This window comes from Canis lupus, chromosome 6 (assembly GCF_011100685.1).
Source record: "Canis lupus familiaris isolate Mischka breed German Shepherd chromosome 6, alternate assembly UU_Cfam_GSD_1.0, whole genome shotgun sequence".
NCBI classification, from domain to species: Eukaryota; Metazoa; Chordata; class Mammalia; order Carnivora; family Canidae; genus Canis; species Canis lupus.
Genome location: NC_049227.1, coordinates 63,875,991 through 63,903,415, shown reverse-complemented (window position 1 = coordinate 63,903,415; position 27,425 = coordinate 63,875,991). Strand labels below are relative to the sequence as shown.

Sequence of the window (27,425 nt, the reverse complement as noted above, 5' to 3'; positions counted from 1 at the left end):
TGCGTAAGAAAATAAATGTGTGATGGGAAAGCAAAAATAACTCCAACTAATAATATCAATTACGACTGCAAAATATACATGTTTTCAACCAATTGCATTTTTCTCCACCTTCAATTATAGCTGTTCTTACATTCTAAGTTTATGCTATATCCAGTGATAATTCAAACTTAGCTCCTTCTTTATTTTTAGATGCGTTTAGTGTTTACCTTTCTGAGGTGTTTTACTATTTCTAATGAGACATGTGGATGAGATCTACCTGTTTTATTTGATGTCAGTGAGATGCTCAGTGAGATTTTGGTTTATGGCTTGTCTTTTTATTATCTTTATGATTATTTTGATGAAAGAAGTTCTTAAATTTTGTCAACATGTCCTAACAATTACAAGGATTGTGTTGACATCTTCAACACTTTGTCAGTTTTGCTTTATGTATTTTGAAGCTGTTATTAAATGCATGCACATTTAGGATTATTATGTCTTCTTGATGAATTGCTCCCAATGTGATTATGTTTCTCATTATTTCTGGTAGTAGTCTTTATTTTAAAGTTTAGTGAGCCTGGTATTAGTATAGTCACTTGAGCTTTCTTTTGATTAGTGTTTACAAGGTATATCTTTCTCCATGCCTTTATCTATTACTGAATATCCAAAGTGGGTTTCTTGTAGACAGCATATATTTAGGTCTTACTTTTTAGCCGTTTGACAATCTGTGCCTTTTACTAGGAGTATTTAGACCATTTACATTCGATGTAATTATTGATGTGGTTGGTTTTAAATCTACCACCTTGCTATTTGTTTTTTTTGTCTCTTCTGTCTTCTTAGTTTCTCCATTTTCTTGCCTTTTCCTGGATTGAAAAGTTTTTTATGATCCACTTTTATCTCTACTATTAGCTCACTATTTCTTATTTTAGAAAACCTTCAGTGGTTGCTATAGGGTAGAGGTCATCAAATACCTATATTTATACTTTTTAAAAATCTTTTTTTAAGTAATTTCTACACCCAATATGGAGCTCGAACTCACACCCCAAGATCAAGAGTTGCTTGCCCCACTGACTGAGGTATCCAGGCACCCCTATTGTATTTTATTTTAATCCATGCCCTCTATGGCTTTTTAAAATAAATAACTTTTATTGGAAGACAGCCATACCATTAATTTACATATTTTCAATGACTATCTTTATACTATAATGATAGACTTGAGTAGTTGTGACAAAGACCAAATGGTCCATGAGCCTGAGATATTTAGTATCTAGCCCTTTAAGAAAAAGCTTACTGAGTCTTGCTCTAAGCTACACATTATACACCTTTAAATTTGAAGTCTACTTTCAAATAGTATACAACTCCATATATAAGATAAGAACCATATAGCAGTGGTGCTGTTGTCATACATTTTCCTTCTGAGTATAACTCCACAGTACATATTTACTTTATAATGTCAGTTATCTTTTAAAGAAATTAAAAGTAGGGGGAAAGTGACTTTTTATATTTAGGAGAGCTTCCCCCCTCCCTCCCCAGTGGTAGTAAAACAATGCTTTGTATCAGTGCATGATCCTGGGCCCAAGATGATCCTTACAGCTTTCACTTCTACCCTTTCTTTAGGCTTTACCTATGCCTGATGATGAGAGGGTTTCCTACCGCTTCTCTAGTGATAAACTTTTCAAAGGTAATATTGTTGGGAGGAGAGTCACCTGCTCTTCCTTTTAGAGCAGTTTTTTGTTTTGTTTTGTTTTGCCTCTATGCCTTTTCAAGGGCCAGTAGGTTTTTGCATGGGTTCTAAGATAGGGGAGTTTCCTGTTTCTTCCCCCAGGGGCTTAAGACTTTCGCTTTGTGTGAAAGAATAGTGTTGAGAAGGATGGGGTTTCATACCTCTGTGCCAATCACTGATGGCTCTTTCAGGTCTCCTCTACCTCCAGTCTTTCCTATAAGTATGATATAGGCACATAGAAAGGAGCTTGCTATTAAGTATTGACTTCTGTTTGTGTCTGAGGATCCCAGAGATTCCAAACTATACTGATAGCCTACATTGCCCTTTAGAATTCCTTAAGATATTAGCTGTCTTCTTATTGTAATAGTAGTACCCCTTCCTCCTGTGCTCAGCCAAGGATGAAACAATTAGTTTTCACCTAGGAGGGAACTGGAAATCAGTACCTTGCAACTATAATTCTCTGATGAGTTCAAGAAAAGTTATTATTTTATAGTTTATTTACCTTTTTCTCTTTATTCAAGTGGGAGCACTAGTTTCATCTTTTTATAATCCTATGCAGAAATGGAACTGCAGTTCTTAAATTTTAATATAATCAAATTTATTTGGCATTTTCATTTATGGGTAGTGTTATTTGTCTTTTTAAAAAATTCCTTTTCTACCCTGAGATCATGTATTATCTTTCAAACATTTTATGGTTTGCTTTTCCAACATAGTTTATCAACGTATCCAGGAACTAATTTTTATATGTTATATGAGATAAAGTTCCTTAATTTCTTTTCCATATGTACTCTTCCCATTTGTCGATTATTGTGCAATTTCTTAAAAATGCCAAATTACTCTTTTGTGGTACATGAGAATGCAAGATATCTGAGGTCTAACATTATATTATCAAATATAGCTGGTAATTGCATAGTATGTTTTACAAATCCTTTAATGAAGGAGAAAAAGAATAATGCTTTACCCATTTCCATATCAAAATGGGTATTCCCTCTTATTAGTTATCATCTGTTCCTTACCATGGGTCCATGCAACACATCCATACATTTTTATGCCTCAACTTTAACGTGTTTAATACTTGACTCCATTGTTGCCCCAAACTAGTATACTTTCTTGACTTCTATGGTTTCATCATTCCTCCAATTGTTCAGACGTTGAGTTTTGAAATATTCCTCACTGTAAAATAATAGATTCTTAGAGTAAAGGAACCTTGAAAAACATCTTGTAGCCTCCTTGCTTATAATCTGCTTTCCAGTATATTCTCCAGAGTGTAGTCAGCATTATTCTTCTTGTTACAGGCTGGATTATTTATCTCCCTGCTTGAAAATCTTTGAAAACTCACTGATTACTAGTTAAAGCCTAGTTCTTTAAGATGGCATAGACAACCCTTTGTACTCTGACTTTAAACCCAGGGTTGCAAATATTTGGCCATGCAGATTGTTCACTGCCAAATTCCAGAAGGCTTCCTTTACTTAGATCATGATATGAATGGAGCTTTCAGGATTTGCTTAATGTGGTAGTTGATTCAGTAACTTTTAGTTATTATTAGTTACTACTACTACTACTACTACTACTACTACTACTACTACTACTATAGTTTGGGGGTAGAAAGGGAGGATGAAATACCATAAAGTACAACTGGAGAGATAGGTAGGGACTTGAACTTGAAGAGCCTTGGTTCCAAAACTAAAGAAGTTTTAGGCAGTGGGAAGCCATTTGAGCTTGTGTTTGTTTCTTCCAAGTTTTTATTTAAATTCCAGTTAGCTAACATGCAGTGCAATATTACTCTCAGGAGTAGAATTTAGTGGCTTATCATTTATATATAATACCCAGTGCTCATCACAAGGGGTCTTCTCAATACCCATCACCATTTGGGACCCCTGGGTGGCTCAGTGGTTGAGCATCTGTCTTCGGCTCAGGTCATGATCCTGGGGTCCTGGGATCAAGTCCCACATCGGGCTCCCCACAGGGACCCTGCTTCTCCCTCTGCCTATGTCTCTGCCTCTGTGTGTGTGTGTCTCGCATGAATAAATAAATCTTAAAAAAAAATACCCATCACCATGTAACCCATCCCCCTACCAGCTCCCCTCCTGTAACTCTCAGTTTGTCCTCTATAGCTAAGTCTGTTCTATGGTTTGTTTGCTCCCCCCCCCCCATTATCATCTGTTTCATTTCTTTTTTTTTTTTCATTTCTTAAATTCCACATATGAGTGAAATCATAGGGTATTTGTCTTTCTCTGACTGACTTGTTTCACCTAGCATAATACACTCCAGCTCCATTCACATTGTTGCAAATGGCAAGATTTCATTCTTTTTCATGGCTAAGTAATATTCCAGTGTACATGCACACACACGCACACACACACACGCCCCACAGCTTCTTTATCCATTCATCAGTCAATGGACATTTGGGTTCTTCCTATAGTTTGGCTATTGTCGATAATGCTGCTATAACCATCAGGGTGCACGTGTTCCTTCGAACCAGTATTTTTGTATCCTCTAAATCAATTCCTACTAGTACAATTTCTGGATCATAGGGTAGTTCTATTTTTAACTTTTTGAGGAACCTCTGTACTGTCTTCCAGAGTGGCTGCACCAGTTTGCATTCCTACCAACAGTGTAAGAGGGTTCCCCTTTCTCCACATCCTTGCTAACATTTATTTCCTGTGTTGTTGATTTTAGCCATTCTGAGAGGTGTCACTTTGGAAAAGTGTCTATTCATGTCTTCTGCCCATTGCTCAACTGGATTATTTCTTCTTTGGGTATTGAGTTTGATAAGTTCTTTATACATTTTGGATACTAACCCTTTATCAGATCATGTCATTTGCAAATATCTTCTTCCATTCCAAAGGTTGCCTGTTAGTTTTGTTGATTGTTTCCTTCACTGTGCTGAAGTTTTTTTATCTTGATGAAGTCCCAGTAGTTCATTTTTGCTTTTCCCTTGCCTCCAGAGACATATCTAGTAAGAAGTTGCTATGGATGACATCAGAGAAGTTGCTGCTTGTGTTCTCTAGGATTTTGATGGTTTCCTGTCCCACATTTAGGTCTTTCATCCATTTTGGATTTATTATTATGTATGGTGTAAGAAAGTGGTCCAGTTTCATTCTTCTGCGTGTTGCTGTCCAGTTTTCCCAATACCATTTGTTGAAGAGACTGGTTTTTTTTCCACTGAATATTTTTTCCTGCTTTATTTTATCGGGAGTAATATGATTGTACTTCAATTCTGGAAGAACAACTTAGGCTGCATTATGGATAATTGACTGAAGTAATAAAGACCTGAACAGTGAAATGCAGTGGAACAGAAATCAGAACTTGAAGTCAAGAGACTCCTGAGGATTGGGTACTGTTCTGGGTGCTTTATCTGTACTCTGCCATCTTAGAGATAAGCAGGTTAGAGAAATAACACCTGCTTGACAGTGCCAGGATTTAAACTCCTGTGTGTTTGACTAAAGCCCATGCTTTATTCACAATACTGCTAGAGTCATACTGAACTTTTTTCAAAAGTGTATAGACCTGCTTTCTTTATGCTATTAAATTGCATAGGTATTGAATGATGCAGTCATCATGCTCTAAACTGTTACTAGGAATGGGGTACATGTGCCATATATCCCTATTAGAATTACTCAGAATCTGCTGAATTTTGCATTGTTATTTCTTTCTTTGGGTGGATGGGTAGGGGGTGGTATTTTATTATTACCTTTTAAACAGCTGATATATCTGGGGTTTGTTCATTTTGCATCAAATATATCCCTTAGAAAATCTCTATTTATTGTTCTTGAAAGACTATTTCAAATGCACCAGCTAGAAAATGTAGCAGCTAGACAAAAATTAAATAAGTATGGGCTTGAAGTTGCAAAATTTTGTGGCAGCCTTTGTAAATTATTTTTCAATTACTAACATGACTCAATAATTGTTTTTCTAAATTAAAAAATGTGATTTATCCAAGGGAAAAATATCTGCATTAACACTGCCAGGTTCATGGATCTTTTGTTCATATAGATCATATAGAACATTAATGTTAACATTTTAAAGACATCATATAGTTTTCCTATATGGGGTAATTTTGTTAAAGTGAAGGGACATTTTATTTTAAGATTTTATTTATTCATGAGAGACAGAGAAGCAGAGACATAGGCAGAGAAAGAAGCAGGATCCTGTGGGGAGCCTGATGCAGGGACCCCGGGATCATGACCTGAGCCAAAGGCAGACGCTCAACCATTGAGCCATCCAGTGTCCCTGAAGGGAGATTTTATAAGTAGAAATGTATGTGAGATAACATGATATTATATGCTCTGTATGTGTACCAGCATTTTCCAGACAAGTTTCCTCAGTACAATTTCAAATATGCCTTTCAAAGGCAAAAGCTTTCTGAAGACAATGACGTTTGAGTAAAACCCAACTTACCCCCCATCTTGGAGATTCACATTTTACATAAAAACTGAAATCTGGGCAGTCCCAGTGGCTCAGCAGTTTAGTGCTGCCTTCAGTCCCGCATCAGGCTCCCTGCATGGAGCCTGTTCCTCCCTCTGCCTGTGTCTCTGCCCCTCTCTCTCTCTCTCTGTCTCTTATGAATTAATAATAATAATAATAATAATAAACAGAAATCCTGCAGGTGTGTGTGTATGTGTGTCTGTATGGTTGTCTTCCTGGTAGGATTCCCTAATTCGTTTTTTCCCAAACTGAATTGACCAAAGAATTCTTCACATAAAGCACTTCTTGAAATTCACTTTGGAAAGTGTTGCGTTATATCATGCATAGTAGAGTTTATAGAGCTTCTGAAACACAGGACAAGATTACAGTAGGTACATATATATACATACTTGTACAAAGTTTTATTTTACTATTTATGTATTTATTATGAACTTTATTTGCCATGGATGAACAGGAACATCGGCTGGGGGAAAAGTTACTCCAAAAGAAAAACAGACTGGAAAAACTCATACTGGAAATTCTGAAATTCCAGGACCATTGGAAGAATCCAGTAGTGATTATTTTAGCAACAAAAAAAGGTAATTAGAATAGATGTTGATTATACATATCATTAGTCTAAACTACAAGAAAGAGTGAGGTATCCAGGGTACTGTTAAAAGGATTTCTAATTAGAACAAACATATGAGTAAAATTAATGATATTTTTGATTAAAATTGCCTTGACTCTAATCTCCCGTTATTATATATGGAATTTTCATTCCTCTCCAATATAATGAATAATTTATCACCTAAATTTATTTCTGTACTTCTTTTGTCATCAGAGGCAGCCTAATGACAGAAAAATTTGTCTTTGCCTTTCTTACAATTAACTTTTCTGCCTCACTTATATTCTTGGTTATGGATAAACTAGCCAGTATGCTTGAATTTCATATGGAATCATTTCATTCAAAATTATAGTACTTAGACAACAGTTTTGCATATAGTCTTTTGAAATATAGATGAGGGATTTTATAAACAATCATTCGCAAAAGAACTATAAATATATTTCCAAAATTTTTATTTTACTTTGCTATAGACATTGTAATGGGATTTGAATTTAGGTGTAATATAAAATGATTTTATTACTCATATTAAATGTAGCTTATATTGATCATTAATGAGTTTGAAAGATAATATGCTAATGGTCTCAGGCTTTTTAAGGTTTTAATGTAAAATCTATGTTTATAGAATGTCAAATAAGATATATAAAATGTGAAAAGCTAATATGCATAATCATTTTTTTAATATGACTTTCAAATATGTCATTCCCTCTAAGTCCATTTCTTTGGAAAAATGAAGATGATAGAGTTAATCTCATTAGAACAGAGGACAATCAGGTATGATTTTAAGTTTTTTGTTTTTTGAGCTTTTTTTTTTTTTTTTTAAGATTTTATTTATTTATTCATGAAAGAGAGAGAGACAGAGGAGAAGCAGGCTCCTCGCAGGCTCCCTAATGCAGGACTTGATTCCTGGACCAGGAATCACGTCCTGAGCTGAAGGCATTCAACCACTGAGCCACCCGGGGTCCCAAATTTTTTGTTTAAATACAGTGTTGCAACAATATTCATACTGAAATTGGAACAAAACTGCAGCTTAAAATGTTTTAAGTTTTTGAACCTTAGAGGTTAGAGGATGGGAGATAAGCCTCAAGAAAATTCAGGAGCCTACCAATTCAGTGAAATTTTTGGGTGTTCCATGGTATGGGTGGGACATGTTGAGGTATCCCTTTTAAAATGAAAGCCAGGTTTGTATATCTTGCCCCAGTTATCACTGAGAATGATTCATTTCATGACCTCTTTGGAATTTGGAGTAAGATTGCTGCATTTGGATATGCTCCTTTAGTCCTTTTTTTTTTTTTTTTTTTTTGTACTTGCTTCAGCAGCACATGTACTAAAATAGTCTGTTTGTTTGTTTGTTTGTTTATTTATTTATTTATTTAATCAAGTAATCTAAGAGTGCCAACTTTGGGCCCAAAGCAAGAGAATGTTCAAAAGCCGATCTGAGAGGCATTGCAAGCAGTGTTGCCATTTGTGTTTTAACATCCAACTCATGTAGTGCTGCCTCATGTGTAGTAGATTGGGAGGCTGAATGGAGTCTGAGATCAGCTTTGGTAGGAGAATCACAGCTCAGAGTCCTTGCATTTTAGAGCAAAAGGCACACCATCTTCAGCAAATAATTGATCTGTTGTTGCTGAATATTAATAAAATATGCTATCTTCATGCTTTAAGATTTTTGTCAGTCTAGTAAGATGCTTAATGCTATCAGTGATTTGAATAATTTACCAGATTATCCATAAATTTAACGATGTTTTAATATTTTTATGCACTCCATTTTGGTAACTTTTTTTTTTTTTTTCATTTTGGTAACTTTTTGAAAGTACCTTTTCAACGGTTTCTTCTGGGTTGTTTGCTATATGCTTTTGATTGACATAAGTTTTTTAAATACTCTAGAGATGTTTCTTTGATGCTTATGTATGTTGCAGGTATCTTCCCCTACTTTATGCCTTGTCTATAGTCTACCTTGCTGGATGGGTAGACTATAGACATGCCTTAGGTATTCCATATCTTTATTTTTTCCCCACATTCTCTTGCTGTGTCTTAGATTAATAATGGTATATTAGAATTTCCTATTATTTGTGTGTTACTGTCTATCCTTACATCCCTTGTGGTTCTGATTTAGATTTATATGTGTTACTTGGCACAAAGTTGTTCTTATGTGAATACTAGAATCACTTTTGTACATTTTTTACTCATTTAATACTTTTTTTTTTGGCCATTCTCCTTTTAATTGCATATCAAGATACTAACCTTTCTTTTTTTATATATTTATTTAGTGTACCCTCATCTTCCTTTCCCACCTTTTTTCCAGCCTTTCTGAATTGCTTTGTTTTAGATATGTCTTTTATGTACAGCCTAGATAGAGTTGGGTTTTGCCTTGTGAAGCAGTCTGAAATACTTTTCATTTAGTAGGTGAGTTATGTCAACTTATATTACTGATAGGACTGATGTGTTTGACTTGAGATTTGTCATTTTATTTTATATTATAGTTTCTGTGGTTTATTTGTACTTCCCCCTCCCCTCCTCATTTTTAGGAAGGTTGTATTTTTGCTCTAGCATTTACCTTTATATTAATACATGTGTGCTAGTATTCTTAGTCTCCCTTTTTCCTTTTTTAAAAATTTATGCTTCCTCTTTTGTTACCTCTAAAATTATCATGACTCCTACCTGTTATATTCATGGCCATCAAAACAATCTTTCTCCTCTCATGTATTTTTAGTTGTGTTATTTCTACTGTGTCAAAGAATATAACATTCTTATACCATACTTCTAGTCTTACCCCCTCACCTTTGTTTTAGTCTCGATCTGTAATTAAATATGTTCAACACCTACTGCCAGTTCTTTTGCAGAAGATTTTTCAATCATCTCTTGGTTGGATTAAGCTCAATTTAAAAAAGCACCTAGCTACAATACTCAATACAATATTTTGTCTAGAGCAAAGTTAAGCAAACTAGGGCTTACAGTTTTGTGAGGTCTTGGACCTAAGAGTGTTTTCTACATTTTTAAGGAATTGAAAAAAAAGAAGAATCGTGACAGAGACCATATGTGGCCTGCAAAGCCTAAATTATTTACTCTCTGGCCCTTTAGAAAATTTTTTAATCCTTGCTGTAGAGTTTTGATACCTGAAGGATTGCTTGATTGGATATCACATCCTTGGCTTACATCTTTTTACCCTTTGGTTTCTTTGAAATGTTGCTCTACTGGTATCTTGTTTGACATGTTACTAGTAAGTGTGACGCCTGTTTTTTTTTTGTTTTTTTTTTTTTGTAAAGTAGCTCAAGTGCATTTGTCCAGAAGGCCAGAGGATTCCTTAAATGTGTACTAGTTTTACCAAGTTGTATCTCAGTTGAGAACTCTAGGTCAGGTTTTCCTGGGTACAAAGTGAATCCTTGAAGTGTGAAAATCGGGACTTCTTTATTTCAGGAATATTTACCAAAATGATAATTTCAGAAAACAATTTAGATAGCAAATCCATTCTATTTTCTTTTTTTCTTCTTTAGCTTTTACATATCTTATTTTTTCTAAGTAATGTTATACAATAGATATAATAAATACTATTGTGTTTCATTTTCTTTGCTTCTTTTATTTGTATTCTCCACTATCCATTTTTTGACCATATTTCCTTCTTGGATGTTTGCTAATCTGTTCATTTCTGAGAAAATGTTGTTTTTTCTTCCTTTCTTCAGTTTAGCCAACTTTCATTTCACGTCTTCCTGTTATTTTTCCTATTTTATTCTGAGTTTTAAAATTACTGATTTATTGTGTTTGTTGGTATCTGCAAATGTTTGCTTAATTATATTTAACCTATACTGGAAGTAATTGTTAAATTTTTCTCTGCCTCATGGCTGCCTGTTTTATTTTGTTTTAGTTCTTAGTTTTGAGGGTTTTAAAAAGTAAATTTGTGTGGATGCTAGATCATTTTATTGATATTGTTCATGTTTCTTTGTTTTGGATTTTTTTCATATAAGTAGTAACAGGTGTTCTTATAAAGGAACAGGGAGTGGTGGTTGCTGGTTTCTTTTGCTTCTTAGATCAGGAGCTCCCTCATCTGTTGATATAGTGAAATGCAGCTATTTATTTATTTTTAAATAAATGGGGTCTTTAGTGTCTGTTTCCTTTGAATTCTCTTCTACTAATTTAATTTGGCAGAGCTATTATCTTGACCACTTTCTTCTTTCTCTTACCACCTTCTTTTCTATTTGCCCCAAGCAAATATCTCTTCCATAGTATTTTTTATCTCTCCTAGAAGCTGTTTCCCATCATTACCACCTCTGGCTCCCTGCATTTTATAATCTTTCTCTTTTGGCCACCTCATCAAAAGTGCTCTGACTACAAGATCTTATCCTTACTCTCAGTATTTCTTCTATGCATGTGGAGCCTTCTTCTAGACTAAATTGTGATTGATGTTTATTGTGTTATCTTTGTATAGCAGTCTCTAAATCACAGCCCACATCTGTTTGGAGGCGGGCTCCAGAGCACACTCTGATGGCCTAGGATGTTTACTTCCCCACTAATATGTAAATTAAAGTATGTGTAAATTAAAGGATTCTGTATCCTAGTTATGCTATAGATATAAATTATGGGTAATTTTATTTGTTTCCCTTTTATAGTAATTGGGAGGATAAATGGAGAGATAGAAACTTAGGTGGTTGCCCATTATCCTGTAGGAACCTGAACTTATAAGTTAATATTGTAACATTAAAAATTAGAAAAAGAACCATAAAACAAATTAGCAGTAAAGGCTTAATGAAGATAGAAGGAGACACTAAGAAGTTACAGAAATGAAAAACCTAGCAGAATTGAAAACAACTCAAGAGAGGATCTCTGGGTGGCGCAGCAGTTTAGCGCCTGCCTTTGGCTCAGGGCGCGATCCTGGAGACTCAGGACCGAATCCCACGTCGCACTGCGTGGAGCCTGCTTCTCCCTCTGCCTGTCTCTCTATCTCTCTCTCTCTCTCTCTCTCTGACTATCATGAATAAATAAATAAAATCTTTAAAAAAAAAAAAGAAAAGAAAACAACTCAAGATCTATGAAGTGGTAGTGGGAGAAACATCAACATTGGTAAGGCTTAAGGTAGTTTATCATAAAAGGGTAGTAACACAAAAGTTAGGAAAGATGAAGGCGATACAAACATGAAGACAGAGCAGGTAAAATATATGAGAATAAAATATATGCTAATTTGAAAATAATAAATATTCTAATTTTCTAAGCAGATACAAATTATCAAAATTGACCCAAGATAAAAAAAAATCAGTAGTCATCTTAGAAAATTTTAAAAGTTTTAACAAGTAACTAAGATAAATCTTGGAAGGAAATCATGTTTAGGAAGGACTCGTGGATTCTTTTTTTTCTCCTCTCAATTTTAAGTTTGAAGTGCCTATGTATAATGTCCAGGGAATAGTGGAATAGAGAAGCTGGAGCACAGGAGAGAATATAAGGTTATAAATACAGATTTGGGAGTTTGCCACCATATAAGCAAAAAAAAAAAAAAAAAAAGGCACTGATATTGTGATTTATCAAATACTCACAAATAGGTGAAAAGTAATGTGTCATCCTACTAGATCTTACTCATTTTCATATTTGCTTACAGATAGGTAAAAAAGAATGCATCATCCTACCAGATCTTATTGATTTTCCTTCACTTCCTGGTCAACCTGCTCTTTCTCCAGGGATAACTGATATCTCTTCATTACAGATTGAAAGTAAGTATGATGACACTATAAGTACACATGATTCTGTGAGGTAAAGTTAAATATTAATGGGCAGTCATTGTCTAATGTGTACAGAGTTTCAATCTGGGAAAATAAAAAGTTCTAGAGATAGATGGTGGTGATGGTTGCAAAACATTGTAAATGTATATAGTGCCACTGAACTGTACATTTAAAAGTAGTTAAAACTAAATTTTACTATGTATATTTTACCACAAAGATGTTACATTATTTTAAAGTACATGAATTATATGTTAATTACTGCATGTTTAATCATTAATAGTGCTTTTAAAATACATTTTGGGGGAGTGCCTGGGTGGCTCAGTCTGGTAAGCATCCAGCTCTTGATTTCGGCTCAGGTCATGATCTCAGGGGTGTGAGATGGAGCCCCACATTGGGCTCTTGCTCAATGCAGAGTCTGCCTGAGATTCTCTCCCTCTCTCCCCCTCATCCTGTTCACACAAGCAAACACACTCTCTCTTGAAAGTAAATAAAAATCTTTGTGTGTGTGTGTGTGTGTGTGTGTGTGTGTGTGTGTACACTTTTCATGTAAGGGCAATAACTCTAGGTCCAAGATAAATATACCAAAAGAATTAAACCAAGAAGCATAACTACTTTAACCTTACCTAATTTCTACACATATATATATAAATGTACAAGAGACTACTGTATTCTTTACATATATGAAAATCCCCTTATGTATCCCTGTTAGAAAATGAAATGACTCCTCAGTATTTTCCAAAGTGGCAAATGCTATATTACAGCAAGAAAAACAGACTTGTGGGTAAAATTTACTATTTAAAATGCTTTTAAGTTTACACCCCCAACTATTTTGACTTTTAGACATTGATACATTATTACCTTTTAGGAGAGAAGATTATTGAACAAATGAAACAAGTGAAGGAAGAAAGAAGATACCTGGAAAGAATTAGAGAAGAACAAATTAAAAAAGTTGAAAAGCTATTTGAACAAAGTAAATTGAAGCGATACCATGGTAAAGTTTATTATATCTTTTATCATTAATATGCTTTACAGAAGATTTTTTTTAAGTTCAAACATTTTTTATAACATTCATTCATTTATTCATTTACTAAATAAGTTTTGTCCACTGAATTTAGCCATCATTCTAGGGGCTGAGGAGATAATAATAGGCAGACACAATTTTGTCTCTGCCCTCAAAGAGGTTATATAGTCCAGTGGGGAAATGATAATCAAGAAAATAGTAATGAATACATCCTGATTATCATTATGCTATGATAAAGGAATCACAGAATTGTATACATAGGAGTACAGAGGAATAACACCCAAATCAGATGGAAGAGATCAAGAAAGACTTCCCAGAAAAGTGTTAAGTATGCTAGAATCTGAAGTGTGTCTCCTCATGTCTGTAGACCTTCAGACATGCTTTTCTCTCTGCCATCCACATTTTCTTTTCCATCAGTCTCCCTTTTCCCAGTTCACCTGGCTATTTCCTACTAGTGATTCAATCTCAGCTTAGATAGAACTTAGTATAGAAGCATTCTTTGAATTCTAGTCTTCCCTACATGCTTAATTTTGTCATGTCTGTCTGCTTTGCTAAAGAAGTAAATGAATGAAAGAAATTAGAAAAGTAGGTCATTTTGCAACAGAATGAGACAAGTGTTGTTAGGACTGGTATAAATGGAAAAAAGAGCTAGGATGGAGGAAGTATACAATAATGGCTTAAGAGATGTTAAAGGATTTAAGAAGACTGCATTTTGGGTTGTATTTGAGGATTATATGAATAAAAGGTATATATGGAATTAACTGGTATCAGGATCCTCAATTTACAGCAAAATTGCTTCAGTACTAGAACTGACTGAAGGTTATAGGGAATGTCAGGAGATATTTCTGCAGGTTCTACCTCATAATATTAAATACTATCCTGGAAATGGTGGCAATGACTCAGCTTTGTTGTACTGTTAAAAATTTTATCAGACAAATTCGAATAATAGACTAGAAATCACAGGACCAGGATTCTAATACCTGATTAGTCTTTTACATAAACAAGTTATTTCTCTTCTTTGCGCCTTTTTTCTATTTATAAAATGAGAATGATCATTCACTTTCTATTTCAACAGGAATGTTTTGAGATAAAAGGCATGTATCAGCCATCAAATATTTATCGAGGTTATGTGCCTCAATCCCCTACATTGTTTTAAATGCTGAGGATACAGAAATAAACAAGATAAACATGGTCCTGCTCTTAAGGAGTTTGTTCCTAATGGGAGGAGACAGACAGTAAACAAATGAGATAATATTAGCTACTGATTAGAGCTCAGGAGTCAGTTTAAAAGAACATAGTAAAGGGTGATGGGGCAGGAGAGATGCTTTAGCTAGGGTTTTCAAGGAAGGCATCACTGAGAAGATATCATTAAGATGTGATGAATAAGGAGGCAGGCAGATAAAAAGATAAACAATCCAGACAGAAGGAACACAAGAATGTCAAGGTCTGGAGATGGGAATGAGCTTGGAGTATTAAGGACCTGAAATGAGGCCAGTGGCGTTAGAAAGTAATACAGAGTAATGTAGAGGAAAATGAAATAAAAAGTTCAGGAGGAACAGATAGGCCATTTCAAGGAGTTTAGATTTTATTCTAAGTAAGGTGGGAAGCCATTGGAGGATTTTGAAGCTAGAGGTTCATATGATTTAAAAAATATTTTTAAAAGATCAGAATGACTGCTGTATGTAATAGCCTGTTAGAGGAGCAAGAATGGAAGCAGAGACCAGTTAGAAACATAATGCGCTTTCAAAAGATGATAGTGAGGGCACCTGGATGGCTCATTTGGTTAAGTGTCTGCCTCTCGATTTCAGCTCAGGTCATAATTTAGGGTCATGATCTCAGGGTCCTGAGACCCTGCACTCAGCGAGGACTCTGGTTTAGATTCTCTCTCTCCCTTTCCATGCACAGATGTGCGCCCTCACTCACTCTCTCAAGATAAAATCTTAAAAAACAAAAACAAAAACCATGATGGTGGATTGACTGGGACATAGCATTGAAGAAGTAGAATGTGCCAAGTGCTGGAAGTATTTTGACAGTAGTACCAATAGAACTTACTGAGGGATTGGATATAGGGCATGAGGGAAATAAACTTGAGTTAAAATCCCATATTGTAGAATTTTAATCAAATCACCTGATTGACATAGATTTAAAATTTGATTTTCAGTTCATTGATAATCTTTTAAAAATAAATGCAATGCATATTCTGATACCATAGCATGCAGTTTATGTTCCTGTTAAGTTTGTATTTAGAATCTCATTGGTGTCAAAGTGATTTCCCTAAGTTGGCAGTATTTAATTTTTAATTTTCTCAGCTAAAGGGCTCAGATTTAAGAAATTTTGCCCAACATAAATTTGGGAATATATCTAGTATAATTTTAATAAGTGATGAATCAGAATCAGCTTATTTTATAAAACAAGTCATTTTAGGGGCTGAAAATTTTTTTTGCCTTTCTCTTGTTTTAAGTAATGATGTCAAATCAGATGATGGAAAAAAGTAATCAAAATAAATGTACACATTTTTCTATAGGTAATATTTGTAATTCTGAAAAATCTTGACTAAAGAACTTGGTTTGGTTCCTGTGTTTATCACTATTTTACTATATTTGTAAGCAGATCCTTTTATTTATTTTTTAATTTTTTTAGCAGATCCTTTTATTATCTAATAAACATTTCATCTTTGCTTTAATTTCCTCAACATATGAGGGAGGAAGAGTAGAGGAGTAGAAGGGTTTGAATTAACTCTAGGGTCCTTTCCAGGTTGAAAAGTTTAATCCTTGAGTCAGACTTACACTATATAGTCTTTGCTTTTTTTGTAGCCTGTGATGGTTGGAAGAAAAAATACTTTGAAACAAAGAAAATCACAGCATCATTAGAGGAAGTTTTAAGAAAACTTCAAGAAGATTTGGAACTTTACTATAAAAAATTGCTCATGCAACTTGAAGCCAGGGAGATCAAGATGAGACCAAAGAATTTGGCAAACATTACAGACTCTAAGGTACTTATTACTAATTGTGTTCACATTCTCTTAGAGAAGTTCTACTCAAAACATGGTTTATCATTGTTAGTATTATCATATGTAGGATGTTTTGGACTACAGGTAACAAAAACTTGACTTAACCTGGCTTAAATAAGAAAATTTATGATCTCATGTAGTGGGTGCTGAGAAGATAGAATCAGCAGCTTAATGATGTCTTTAAGGGACTAGGTGCTTCTGATAGTTCTTCCCTATTATTTTTAGTGTTGGCTTCATTATAAGACTGCTTTTCCTCATGGTACCAGTAGGGTTGCCAATGGCTGGTAGGGGTATGCGCCTCCCAAACAAGACTATAAAACTTTAGCCTGGTGGGGGTTCAACCAGGCCTAACCTGGATTGATAATAGTTATCAAGGAGTGCTATGCACCAACTTAGACTACTTGGGATCTACCTCTGGACCTGTGGATAGGGTCACTTTCTTTGATTCTATGGAAAAGAGATGAACACCTGATGAAATAAGGCAGGGGATCAACCGTATGCACTACATTCCTTTTCTTTAGCTGGGGAGTAGTTAATAACACCCACAGAATCTAAAGGTATTGATATTCTAAGGAACTTACTAAATTATATTAAATTTTAATCTTTTTCTTGAGATAAGAAGTTTACTTGTTAAAAAAAAAGATTTATGGGCAGCCCCGGTGGCTCAGCGGTTTAGCGCCGCCTTCGGCCTGGGGCATGATCCTGGAGACATGGGATCGAGTCCCATGTTGGGCTCCCTGCATGGAGCCTGCTTCTCCCTCTGCCTGTGTCTCTCTCTCTCTTTCTCATGAATAAGTACAATTAAAAAAAAAAAAAGATTTGTTTATTCATGAGAAACACAGAAAGAGAGAGGCAGGCTCTATGTAGGGAGTCCGATGTGGGACTTGATCCCTGATCCCAGGATCATGCCCTGAGCCAAAGGCAGACAACCACTGAGCCACCCAGGCATCCCAGGAAGTTTACTTTTTCTAATTGAGTGACTCTGCCATGTATAGACAATAAATTCCAGAGGCCATAAAAGTATGATTTAACTTTAGACATGATGAAATTTAAAAAAAAAAAAAGAAGACATGATGAAATCGTAAAAGTTTGCTATTTTATTTTTCCTTAGTCTTATTGAGATATAATTGACATATAACATTTTAGTATAAGGTGTACAACATGATTTGATATATGTGTATATTGTGAAACGATTAGCACAATAAGTAAACATCCAGCATCTCACAAACTATTTTTCTTGTGATAAGAACCTTTAAGGTCTATCCTCTAAGCAACTTTTAAATATATAATACAGTATTGTTAATTATAGTTATCATACTAGACATTACATCCTTAAAACTATTTATCTTCTCACTACAAGTTTGTACCTTTTGACCACCTTCACTTATTTCCCTCTATCCATCCCCCCATCAGTTTGTTCTGTTTCTATGACTAAAAGCTTACCATTCAGATAAAGCTAATGTAAAACTCAAATAGGCTCAAGTAATGGTTTGTCCATTTTAGCTGATAGTTGATTTTTTTTATGTTTTATCAGGTTTCAGTGTACAATTTTTTTCACAAAGGCAGCTTAAAATTTTAAATAGTTTTTGTTGACCATATACTTCATAAACTTTTCTAAATCAAGTATAGTATTCCATTACTAAATATTTTTAAAGTAATACTAATCTGATTCAGCTAATAAAGTGTAATGACAATTTCAAAAGCCTTGCTAGCATCTTAAACCTAGTATATTCCTTTTATAGTAATAGTTCTTGCTTTTGTGGTACTAATTTAATGGCAACCTGTACAGATAACCTACTTATTTTTATAAAACATGAATAGTAGAACAGTAGTAGTAGAACAGAGGAGAATGTGGTCCCTAAGACATAAGAAATCAGCAGGTCAATACTAATTTACTCCAAAGCAATGAGTTTATTTTATTCAATAGGTTATTCTTATGATTTGGGGTGGGATTTTTTTTGGTATTTGTTATCACTTCTTAGTTTGCGAGGCAATTAAAAATAAATGTCGTACTAAATAAGGATTCTTTATGTATTTCACACAGAATTACCTTATAATCCAGATCACTGAAGTGCAGCATGCAATTGACCAACTTAAAAGAAAACTGGATACTGATAAAATGAAACTCATAATAGAAGTTAAGGTAACTTGCATTTCTCCTAATCATATAACATTTATCTTGAAATAAATTATTTTAGTGTTTTAATTTTGGGTATCAATAGTGTAAGGATAGTAAGGATTGTCTTAAAATCATTGCCTTAACAACCCAAGAGCATGAGTGAGAAAAATGCAAGAGTTTAAAAGAAAAATGCAAGAATAAAATCCTGTGAAAATGTGCATGCTATAACAAGGCCACAGTAAAATTTAGTAGAATTTCACTATGGAGTCATCCGTAAATAAGTCTGACAAACCACTGAATACCCTGAGCTCAATTTTTTTTTACCCATTCTGGAGTAATTAGCTCATGCTCTCTGATTATTTTCATGTATGTGGAATCATATGAATTCTCTAAATTGACTTATCAGAAATAGCTTTATGACAGGATACTTGATGAATACTTGACCCATTTCTAGAACCAGCAATGTCCAATTAGAACTTTCTGCAATGATGGAAATGTTCCGTATCTACACTGATACAGCAACCACAAGCCATGTATGGATATTGAACAATTAAGTGTAGCTTATTGTGTGCCTGAGGAACTAAATATTAAATTTTATATGATTTGTTAAATAGCTCCATGTGGCACATAGCTACTGTATTGAATAGTGCAGTTCTATATTTTTTTCCCCTAGCAGCATTCAATTAGGCTTCTCTCAATTTTAGAAGGGTAAGATAAAAGTTCATTTTTGAAAGGTAATTCTTTTTATAGATGAAGAAACAAGCAGTTTCAGATTTACGTACATTGAAAGCTGAACTGGCACAGAAGAAAATTGACACATCCTTACCATCTATCTCAATTAGGTATGTTAATTTAAAACTTATGTGTTAAAAAATTTAACCATTGTTCTTGGTGCAATATTTTATATAAGTTTTTATTTTTTCACTTTTCATGTGGGTTTTACAAAGTGTTCAGGAAAAAAGCAAAACGGTGGCTATTTGGTTATTTTTGAAGCTTTTAAGTCTATTACATATTTTACAGTACTATATAATTTTCACTTTTAAATAGTCTTAGTTTGTTCATTATATTTTAATTAAAAGCAATCTGGAAATACAGGGATATTGAACTTGCATCCAGAGCTATGGTAGAGATTAGTTTCTAAGAATTTATATTTGGAAATTTTAGAAATACGAAGGCAATATTAATATGACATGACAAAAATGTGTACATTTTTATCTCTGCAAGAAACTGATCTATTTATACAGATCATTTTTCTAAATTTTTATAGTTTGACAAAAGATGTTTATCTGTCACAATTTTGGTTTTAAGACTTTCCACATTTCTTCAGTTTGCTGTTTGGCTAGAGCATCTCCAGAATAGTCCAGACAATTTGCGTGCCACATGCCAATGCCTCGTAAGCCATGCTTTTGTATGTATGCTGCCTTTAAAGAAATGCTCTGAGGGTTATCATACCACACTTGATGAAAATAGCCGGAAGAATCCTATAAGAATAAATTAAACTGTTGAGTACAATATTAAATCCAGTAATTCAAAAAGGATACAATGAAATAATAGAAATTTTAGACATAGTGCTTTATGCTTCCATGGTTCTGTATGTGATACTTTCTAGACACGATTGTGGTACTTTTCACAGCAGCAAAGATTACACAAATGAATTTGTTAATATAATCTAAAGTTTTTCTCATGTCCTAAAATTCCTTCCTTGGTCTCATCTGATGCTTATCAACCAAGATGTATATCTGAGTCACTTGTGGGGCTTTTAAAAATATAAATCACAGGACCCACAGGAAACCTACTTAATCAAAATCTTCTAGGGCTAGTACTAGGACATATGTTTGCGTTTTACCATCCCACTAGGTAATTCTGATATGCAGACACAGTTAAGGAGGATCACTGCTCTAGTCCTCTAACACCAGCTTATTATTATTATTTTTTTATATTCCTTACAGTTCCTGGAAATGTGCTTAGTTAGGAGCTCAGCAGATGATTTTGTGTATGATGTATCAACCAATTCAAAAGGTAATGGGTGGGGGAAATATCTCCTTTTCTAGGTCTTACAGAATTAAGAACCAAAAACTGGAAAATAGTCTTATGCTCACCTTTCAGCCTGTAAAATCCTCCCCAGCATCAACTGCCTCTATCTAATACTACCAGTCTCTCTTAGAAGATTGGATGAAAGAAACAGAAGTAGGCAAAAATGGTTAAGGAAAAAAAAAAAATAGAATGACCTGTGATTTCAAATCATTTACTGATTTTTTTTTTATATATATCTGGGAAACTTCCAAAGGCAATTCTCAGTGGATGCCAGTAATATTTTTATTTATGGTAGCACCATATGTGCTAGAGTAGTCTCCTAAGAGGACTACTTTAAAGGACATTTATCTCTTGGTAAATGAATAAACTGTGGCATATTTAAGTGTAGTAGATTCATTTACTACAAGCATATCTCATATTCTTAAAATTTTTTTTAACATTTTTTTTTTAATTTTTATTTATTTATGATAGTCACATCACAGAGAGAGAGAGAGAGAGAGGCAGAGGGAGAAGCAGGCTCCATGCACCGGGAGCCCGACGTGGGACTCAATCCCGGGTCTCCAGGATCACGCCCTGGGCCAAAGGCAGGCGCTAAACCGCTGCGCCACCCAGGGATCCCTCTTAAAATTTTTTAATTGTGATTCACCATTGAAAAGCAACTTGTAAAATTTATTTTTGTAGATTTAGAGGCAAACCCAAAGTCATATATCTCTGAATGTTGCCATTATTATAGCAAGCACTTTGAGCCTTTTGATACATTTACTCCGTTTTTCACCCTAACAGTAAGATTAATTTATGCATGATTAAGGCGTATAGAATACTAAGTATGAGGCTGCTATCACTGAAAGAGAATAAGAAACCAGAATGATTCTCTTCATTAACAAAAAATTTGATTTTGGTTGCTATGGAATTTTACAATAAATGAAAAAGAAACAAGATAATCTATAGTAACAAAACTGTTATCTAAAGTGCCATTAAATGAATGACCTTTAAAGGCTTATCAAAATGTTTCCTGAATTCTAAAACTTTAAAGAATGTGTAAGGAAAAAAAGTCAGGGACTACAAAAAAACAGTACATCAGAGTGTAAACTATCACACTGTTCAGCAAAGACAAGAGTATAAATTACCTTAATAAATATGTTAATTATATGCCTAAGAGGTATGTAGTTTTCAAATTTTAGAAAAGGCTTTTTATGTAATTGATAATGTTTAAAGTTATGAATCAACTTCCATCATATCATTTTAGGGCTCTTTTACAGTGACAAAATCCAAAGTAAATTCAAAGATGCTTTGTAATTAGATTTTTGAAGTGTGGTAAAGTTTTTATTATGCTAAGGGTAAATTATGAAAAAATGTAACTTTTCTTTGCCTCATTGGTTAAGCAATTCCTATTTATCAAACACTACCTGACAGAATTGCTCTGGACATTTATTTCTTCAAGTTTCTGTAATATAATTTGTCTAATATCACAGTTTATACCATTTTCCACTAATGCATTTTTTATTCTCAGCCTCATGCCTCCCTATAAAACAGCCTATAAATCAGAATTTTTAGGCTACTTTGAAATGGAGACTTGCAGAGCTAATAACCTATTTTGGCCCAAAGCCATAGTTAGCATACATAATCGTTAACTATTAAGGATATCCTGTTTGATACGCAGGTTTTTAGAACACCATCTAAAATGACAAGTGGCCCATGCAAAGCAGTTCTGTTATTACCATAACTTGAACTGCTAACCAGCAAAGTACATGATTAGACAAGTTTACTCATGTAAACACTGGTCTATATATTGTACCCTAAAAGAAAACAAAGTCTTAACAAATATGTTATTATGAAAACATGCAATTATGAAAATAGAATAAATGTTTATAATTTGTGAAAAGTCTTACTTTATAGTTATAGTAAGAAGCTTGCTGATCTTTATCCCAGTGGCTTCCAGAAATAGAACTATTTACTTGCTTCATAATTATTTTATAGGGCACCTGATGTCCTGAAGCAATACCACAAGAAGCCCTCCAGGAAGGGACTTTTGGGATGGTACAAACACGATCCTAGAAATACAAAAATGTTCATATTATAGATTTGTCAGTTAAGCAAATCTTAGGAACCAAATCAGGGAAACTATTTTTTAGAAATAAAATATTATATATTTCCTTTTAATGATGAAATTTAACTTTTATTCTGTAAAGTCAGTTTATTTATAACATTCATGGGATTAATTAAAAATAAAACTGTACTTTTTAGTCTCAAACATATATATGAAACAAAACAAGCTCTAAAGAATAGAAAGAGGAAAAAGTTATATAAAAATAATCTGTACTTACCTCCATTAAGTTTAGACAGGTATAATCATAACCATACCAGGGAATACCCATTACAAGTTTCTTAGGGTTAATACCTATCTTGATGTAGTCATCATATCCTAATCAAATTGGGACAGAAAAAAAAAAAAACATTTCTCTTTATAGTCTACTAATGGGTTTATACAAGCTATGCAACCATTCAGAATCCAAGTTTGAAAAAACAGGTACATTTGTGCAAAATACTAATGCAGTGTTTCCCTAACATAACCATAACCAAGATATATGATATTTTAGATTCTGAAGTTTCAGAAAAGTTCTTAAGCTTTCTGGCAGAGATGGTCTCAGAATTTCTTATAATTCTAAAACATGGAACATGTGTGCTTTCTAGAGGTATGAATTGGAGAAGAAATGTTCCCCTTTTACTCTAGTCAATCTGTAGTTATAGCAAAGAGGAAAATGAACAAATTCCTGGTCATTCCCTTTTGTGCCCCATGCAAAATATGTTTTCCCACCAAGAGATGTTTCAAGATTATCTAGAATGTTTCAGAGCCTTTAAAGTTATTGTGTACTGTTAAGTATCCAAGAAAGGAGTGAAATACACCTTTTTTCCAACATTGATAAAGGAGGTAATTGTGTTCTATGAAATAGTTTGGGAACACTAAATTAAATACTTTGTAATTGTAACAATTTTTATTTTTAAATAGCATATGCATATGATCAGACTGTTAATTTGGACATGATGAGGCTAGGTTTTAAGATTTAATTTAGAGATAAAAAGGTTTTTTATTTATTAATCAAAACTTGAATCAGGGTCAGTTATCCAGAAAATTTCACCTGGAGTCCAAAAGACAGCAAGCAGTCTTTTATTCAGTTGGCTGATGGAATACAGACCAAACTTAGGATAATGCAAAGCCTACTTCATGTGAATGACAGAAGTACTCTTAATTCTAATAATGATATAGTTTTTAATATAGCATAGGCACTAATAATAAATGTCAAGTATGACAGTTCTCCATCAATCATGCATGGTAGGTACTCACATTATAACTATCTTTGCTATCAAAATATTTAATATTGGTTATTTCTGCAAAAATATCCCCTTCATATAATTGAAAAAAAGAGCGTTAGAACACTTACTTAAATCCCAACCAAATAATACCATAATACCAGTGCAATGAGAACTTAATACTCATCATCTGATCTATAATAGAGGATTATATATTTTTAGAAAAATTAAGTGATGGGATCCCTGGGTGGCGCAGCGATTTGGCGCCTGCCTTTGGCCCAGGGTGCAATCCTGGAGACCCAGGATTGAATCCCACGTCGGGCTCCCAGTGCATGGAGCCTGCTTCTCCCTCTGCCTATGTCTCTGCCTCTCTCTCTCTCTCTCTCTCTCTCTGTGACTATCATAAATAAATAAAAATTAAAAAAAAATTAAGTGAAAACTTTAAGATGTTGTGTAAACTTAAATTCTCCAGGTGATATTTATGTTTCAAGGAAGCTTTATAAATGGAAAAGGTGTATAAATTATTTAGAAAAACTAAAATAATCTTAATGTTTAAGTGATCATTTGTGGATTCTTACCAGTTAATGTCTCCTTATAGGGAGCATTGGCTGCTGCAATACATTCTGACAAGGCCAGACTTCGTTCATCATAAGACATCACAAAGAGAAAGTCACAAGCATCTGCAATTCCAGTGTAATTATAGCACCGGTTTTTGCTCTTTGGAGACCAAGATACATCAAAGGTTACCTGTGGAAAACCATGCCATTTTATGTAATATCAAATATGCTTATTATATCAGTTGTTTTTTTTTTTTATTTTGTTCTTACCTCACACTACCAAAGGAAAAAAAGACCTGTTTACATATATGAAAATGGGGTCTGACACTTATAGAAGTAGGACAGTTCTAAGATATTTTTGCTCACATGGACTGACCTACACATAAATTTGGACAGATACAATGACTAGGAGCAGGGCACTGTGTAGTTTTAAACTTAAATATTTTCAGAGGCTAGACTGGTAACCGAACTGATTGAAAGAAATAGGTGTAATGACAATAGGGTGTGGGAGGGCTTTTAAGCAACAAGAGAGTAAAAGCATGCTAAGAGAATTCAAATACAGAAGTTTTTAAAAAATATTGTGCAGGTTAGATAGGTGATCTCTTGGTACAAGTTGACTGTTCTGTGTTGGGAATTTAACCCCCTGATATATAATTACATTACACGATAGGTTTAATCCTACATTACAGTTAAAGAATAGTGGTTTATGGCTAAAAGGATAAGCTGATCAACTCAAAATGTTTATCACTTAGATGGTCTTATTTTATGAGAATACTCAAATTTGGTGAGCCAGTCTTTAACAAAGATGAGACTCTTTAAAATATTTATTACCTTAGCTGAATATTAATTAGCCTTATTTTACATATGTGCAAATGTTCTAAAGCTTCATTAAAGATTTTTGCTCTTAGTAAACACATTAATTATTACAAAAATTGAAATCAGTTAAGATTTTTACACTTTGGCCAATGTATTCTATTATAACTCTTTTTAGTACTTTGTCAGAATTCTATAATTCTCTAAGTATTAGCACTAAAGGCAGCTCAGCTTTACAAGTACAAGTTTTCCTAAATAGCACTATAGTGAAATAGGTTATAAAGTGAATTTTTTTATACATCCAGTCCCATTTTATAAAATGGGAGCTGTATTCTAGTAACGGAGAAACTAAATGATCACCTCTAAACAGGTAAATTTCAAATCCACTGTATAAATCCTTACCCTCTCCTGAACATGAAGAGTATTTTTACCTAGATTTTCTGTCATAGTTAACCTCCTATTTTGGAGAAAGCAGCTATTAGTATATTCGACAAATCAGAATGATTTTGGTTCTACTCTTGGGTCTATTATAAGTAGGTCTATGTCACTAAAAACATCTGAATCTGTTTCCTACCTGTAAAAAATGATGGTGTAGAAAGAACTCTTAATTCTGTGACCATAATTCTGTAATCTTAGTCATCTTTTCCCCAAAACTCATTTCTCTTTCCAGACTCTATTCAGTCATTTTTTTCATGGTGGCCTATTTAAGAACTTTTGGGTCATTATTTGACTTCTCTCACACCCCATAACTAATCTCACATTTTCCTTTGGGTGGCTTCTCACAGCTGTTGTGCCTCTTTCTTTCTATTAATATTTATTAAACACTTCCTGGGTGTTAAGGTTATGCCGTCATCCTGATCCATACTATAAATCTCAATTTATTAGACTTGGATTAGTCCTTATTGGTCTCCATCTCTCCTCTAGACTATTCTACATCCTAGTATAAAATAATCTCCCCCAAACACTTTCTAGGATGTAAACCCATTACACATTTTATGTCCTCAGTGAATCAAATTTCAGAATAAAATGCATGTACTTCACTCTGACATTCTGGAACTTCCATATTCTTACCTGTCTTGGCAACTGTACCTCCTGCTAGTTTTGATACTGATTTTGACAGATACTCCTACTGCAAAGTCCTTGCTCAGTCTCTTCCTCTTTGCCCTTCGCTATAGTGTGATCAGGGTTAGCAAAGACATTGTTTCCCTACATACTAATTCTAACCTATTAGTAACAACAATCTAGAGACTGAAGGAAAAGTTTTCTGGGAATAAAATTTGTCAGGAGTATGGTGACCTGCATACCAGGTATTTGCTATTCTTGATCTAAATTGTATTCATCTGAGGAGGGAGGGGCCAAGACAATGATGTAGGAAAACCCAAAAATCACCTGTTCCAGACACACCAAATCTACCCTTCTTTATAGACAATTTCTCCTGAAGAACTGAGGACTGACTGAACAGCTTTTGCATAACAGAAAAACACACCATGTAGAGAACAGCAAGAGAGATATAGATACAGTAACAAAGGAAATCCCCAACCACTGATGCTAACTGCAGTGAGGAAGGATATATATTGGGAGACCATATGCAGATTTTTCTGCTTTGGGGCACAGGAGAGGTAAAGTAACTGTTCAAAAGACCAACTAGAATATAGAAGATCCAGTCCTAGAACTCTGTCAAACAGTGGGAGTGCTATTGGAACTCTGATCAGGACTGATGAGCACCATGGTTTACATTCCCTCTACTTTCATAGCATGAACAGAAACAGCATTGCGGTGGGTGCCCACCTCAGTAAGCCGTAGGCTTCTAGCCCACACCAGCTCTACCCATATGACCAGTGAGATTGAGTACAGTGCACACAGGACACCCTAGTCAATACTTAGGTGCAAAACACCCTAGCACACTCCAGGCCTATACTGCTTTGGCTCCAGGTTATTGCCAGGGCACCCCCTGCACAAACACCTTAAGACACTGCTCCCCCCACCCCCACCTTCTACCTACTTAAGCATCAACTGTCCTGCTAAGGCATCCTCTGTGCAAAGAGCCCTAGCACTGTGCCAGCCTGCAGGGCAGCCCACACCAGCCATAGTTCCAGCCAGGCAGCCAGCCAGCCAAAATCACCAGCTGC

General features: G+C 34.4%; 2 protein-coding genes across 5 annotated transcripts in view; one reads left to right on the top strand and one right to left on the bottom strand.

The window, feature by feature from the left end:
• The window catches only part of SPATA1 (spermatogenesis associated 1), a 54,667-nt gene extending 28,070 nt beyond the window's left edge, over positions 1-26,597 (top strand). For 3 of the 4 annotated variants that reach the window (XM_038541546.1, XM_038541548.1, XM_038541549.1), the window contains 9 exons: positions 6,582-6,705; positions 7,442-7,502; positions 12,313-12,424; positions 13,299-13,424; positions 16,268-16,446; positions 18,509-18,607; positions 19,334-19,425; positions 20,533-20,602; positions 24,525-26,597. In XM_038541546.1, coding sequence (XP_038397474.1) covers positions 6,582-6,705; positions 7,442-7,502; positions 12,313-12,424; positions 13,299-13,424; positions 16,268-16,446; positions 18,509-18,607; positions 19,334-19,425; positions 20,533-20,551 — 812 coding nt within the window. In that variant the 3' untranslated portion in view covers positions 20,552-20,602; positions 24,525-26,597. Of the gene's footprint in view, positions 1-6,581; positions 6,706-7,441; positions 7,503-12,312; positions 12,425-13,298; positions 13,425-16,267; positions 16,447-18,508; positions 18,608-19,333; positions 19,426-20,532; positions 20,603-21,088; positions 21,150-24,524 lie in introns of those variants that run through there. The other variant, XM_038541547.1, reaches the window with a different exon arrangement.
• Positions 17,541-27,425, bottom strand: part of CTBS (chitobiase) — a 36,176-nt gene continuing 26,291 nt past the window's right edge. The window contains exons 4-7 of the mRNA XM_038541552.1: positions 24,505-24,673; positions 22,942-23,039; positions 22,507-22,668; positions 17,541-20,064 (exon numbers count right to left, since the gene is read on the bottom strand). Coding sequence (XP_038397480.1) covers positions 19,873-20,064; positions 22,507-22,668; positions 22,942-23,039; positions 24,505-24,673 — 621 coding nt within the window. The 3' untranslated portion in view covers positions 17,541-19,872. The remainder of the gene's footprint in view (positions 20,065-22,506; positions 22,669-22,941; positions 23,040-24,504; positions 24,674-27,425) is intronic.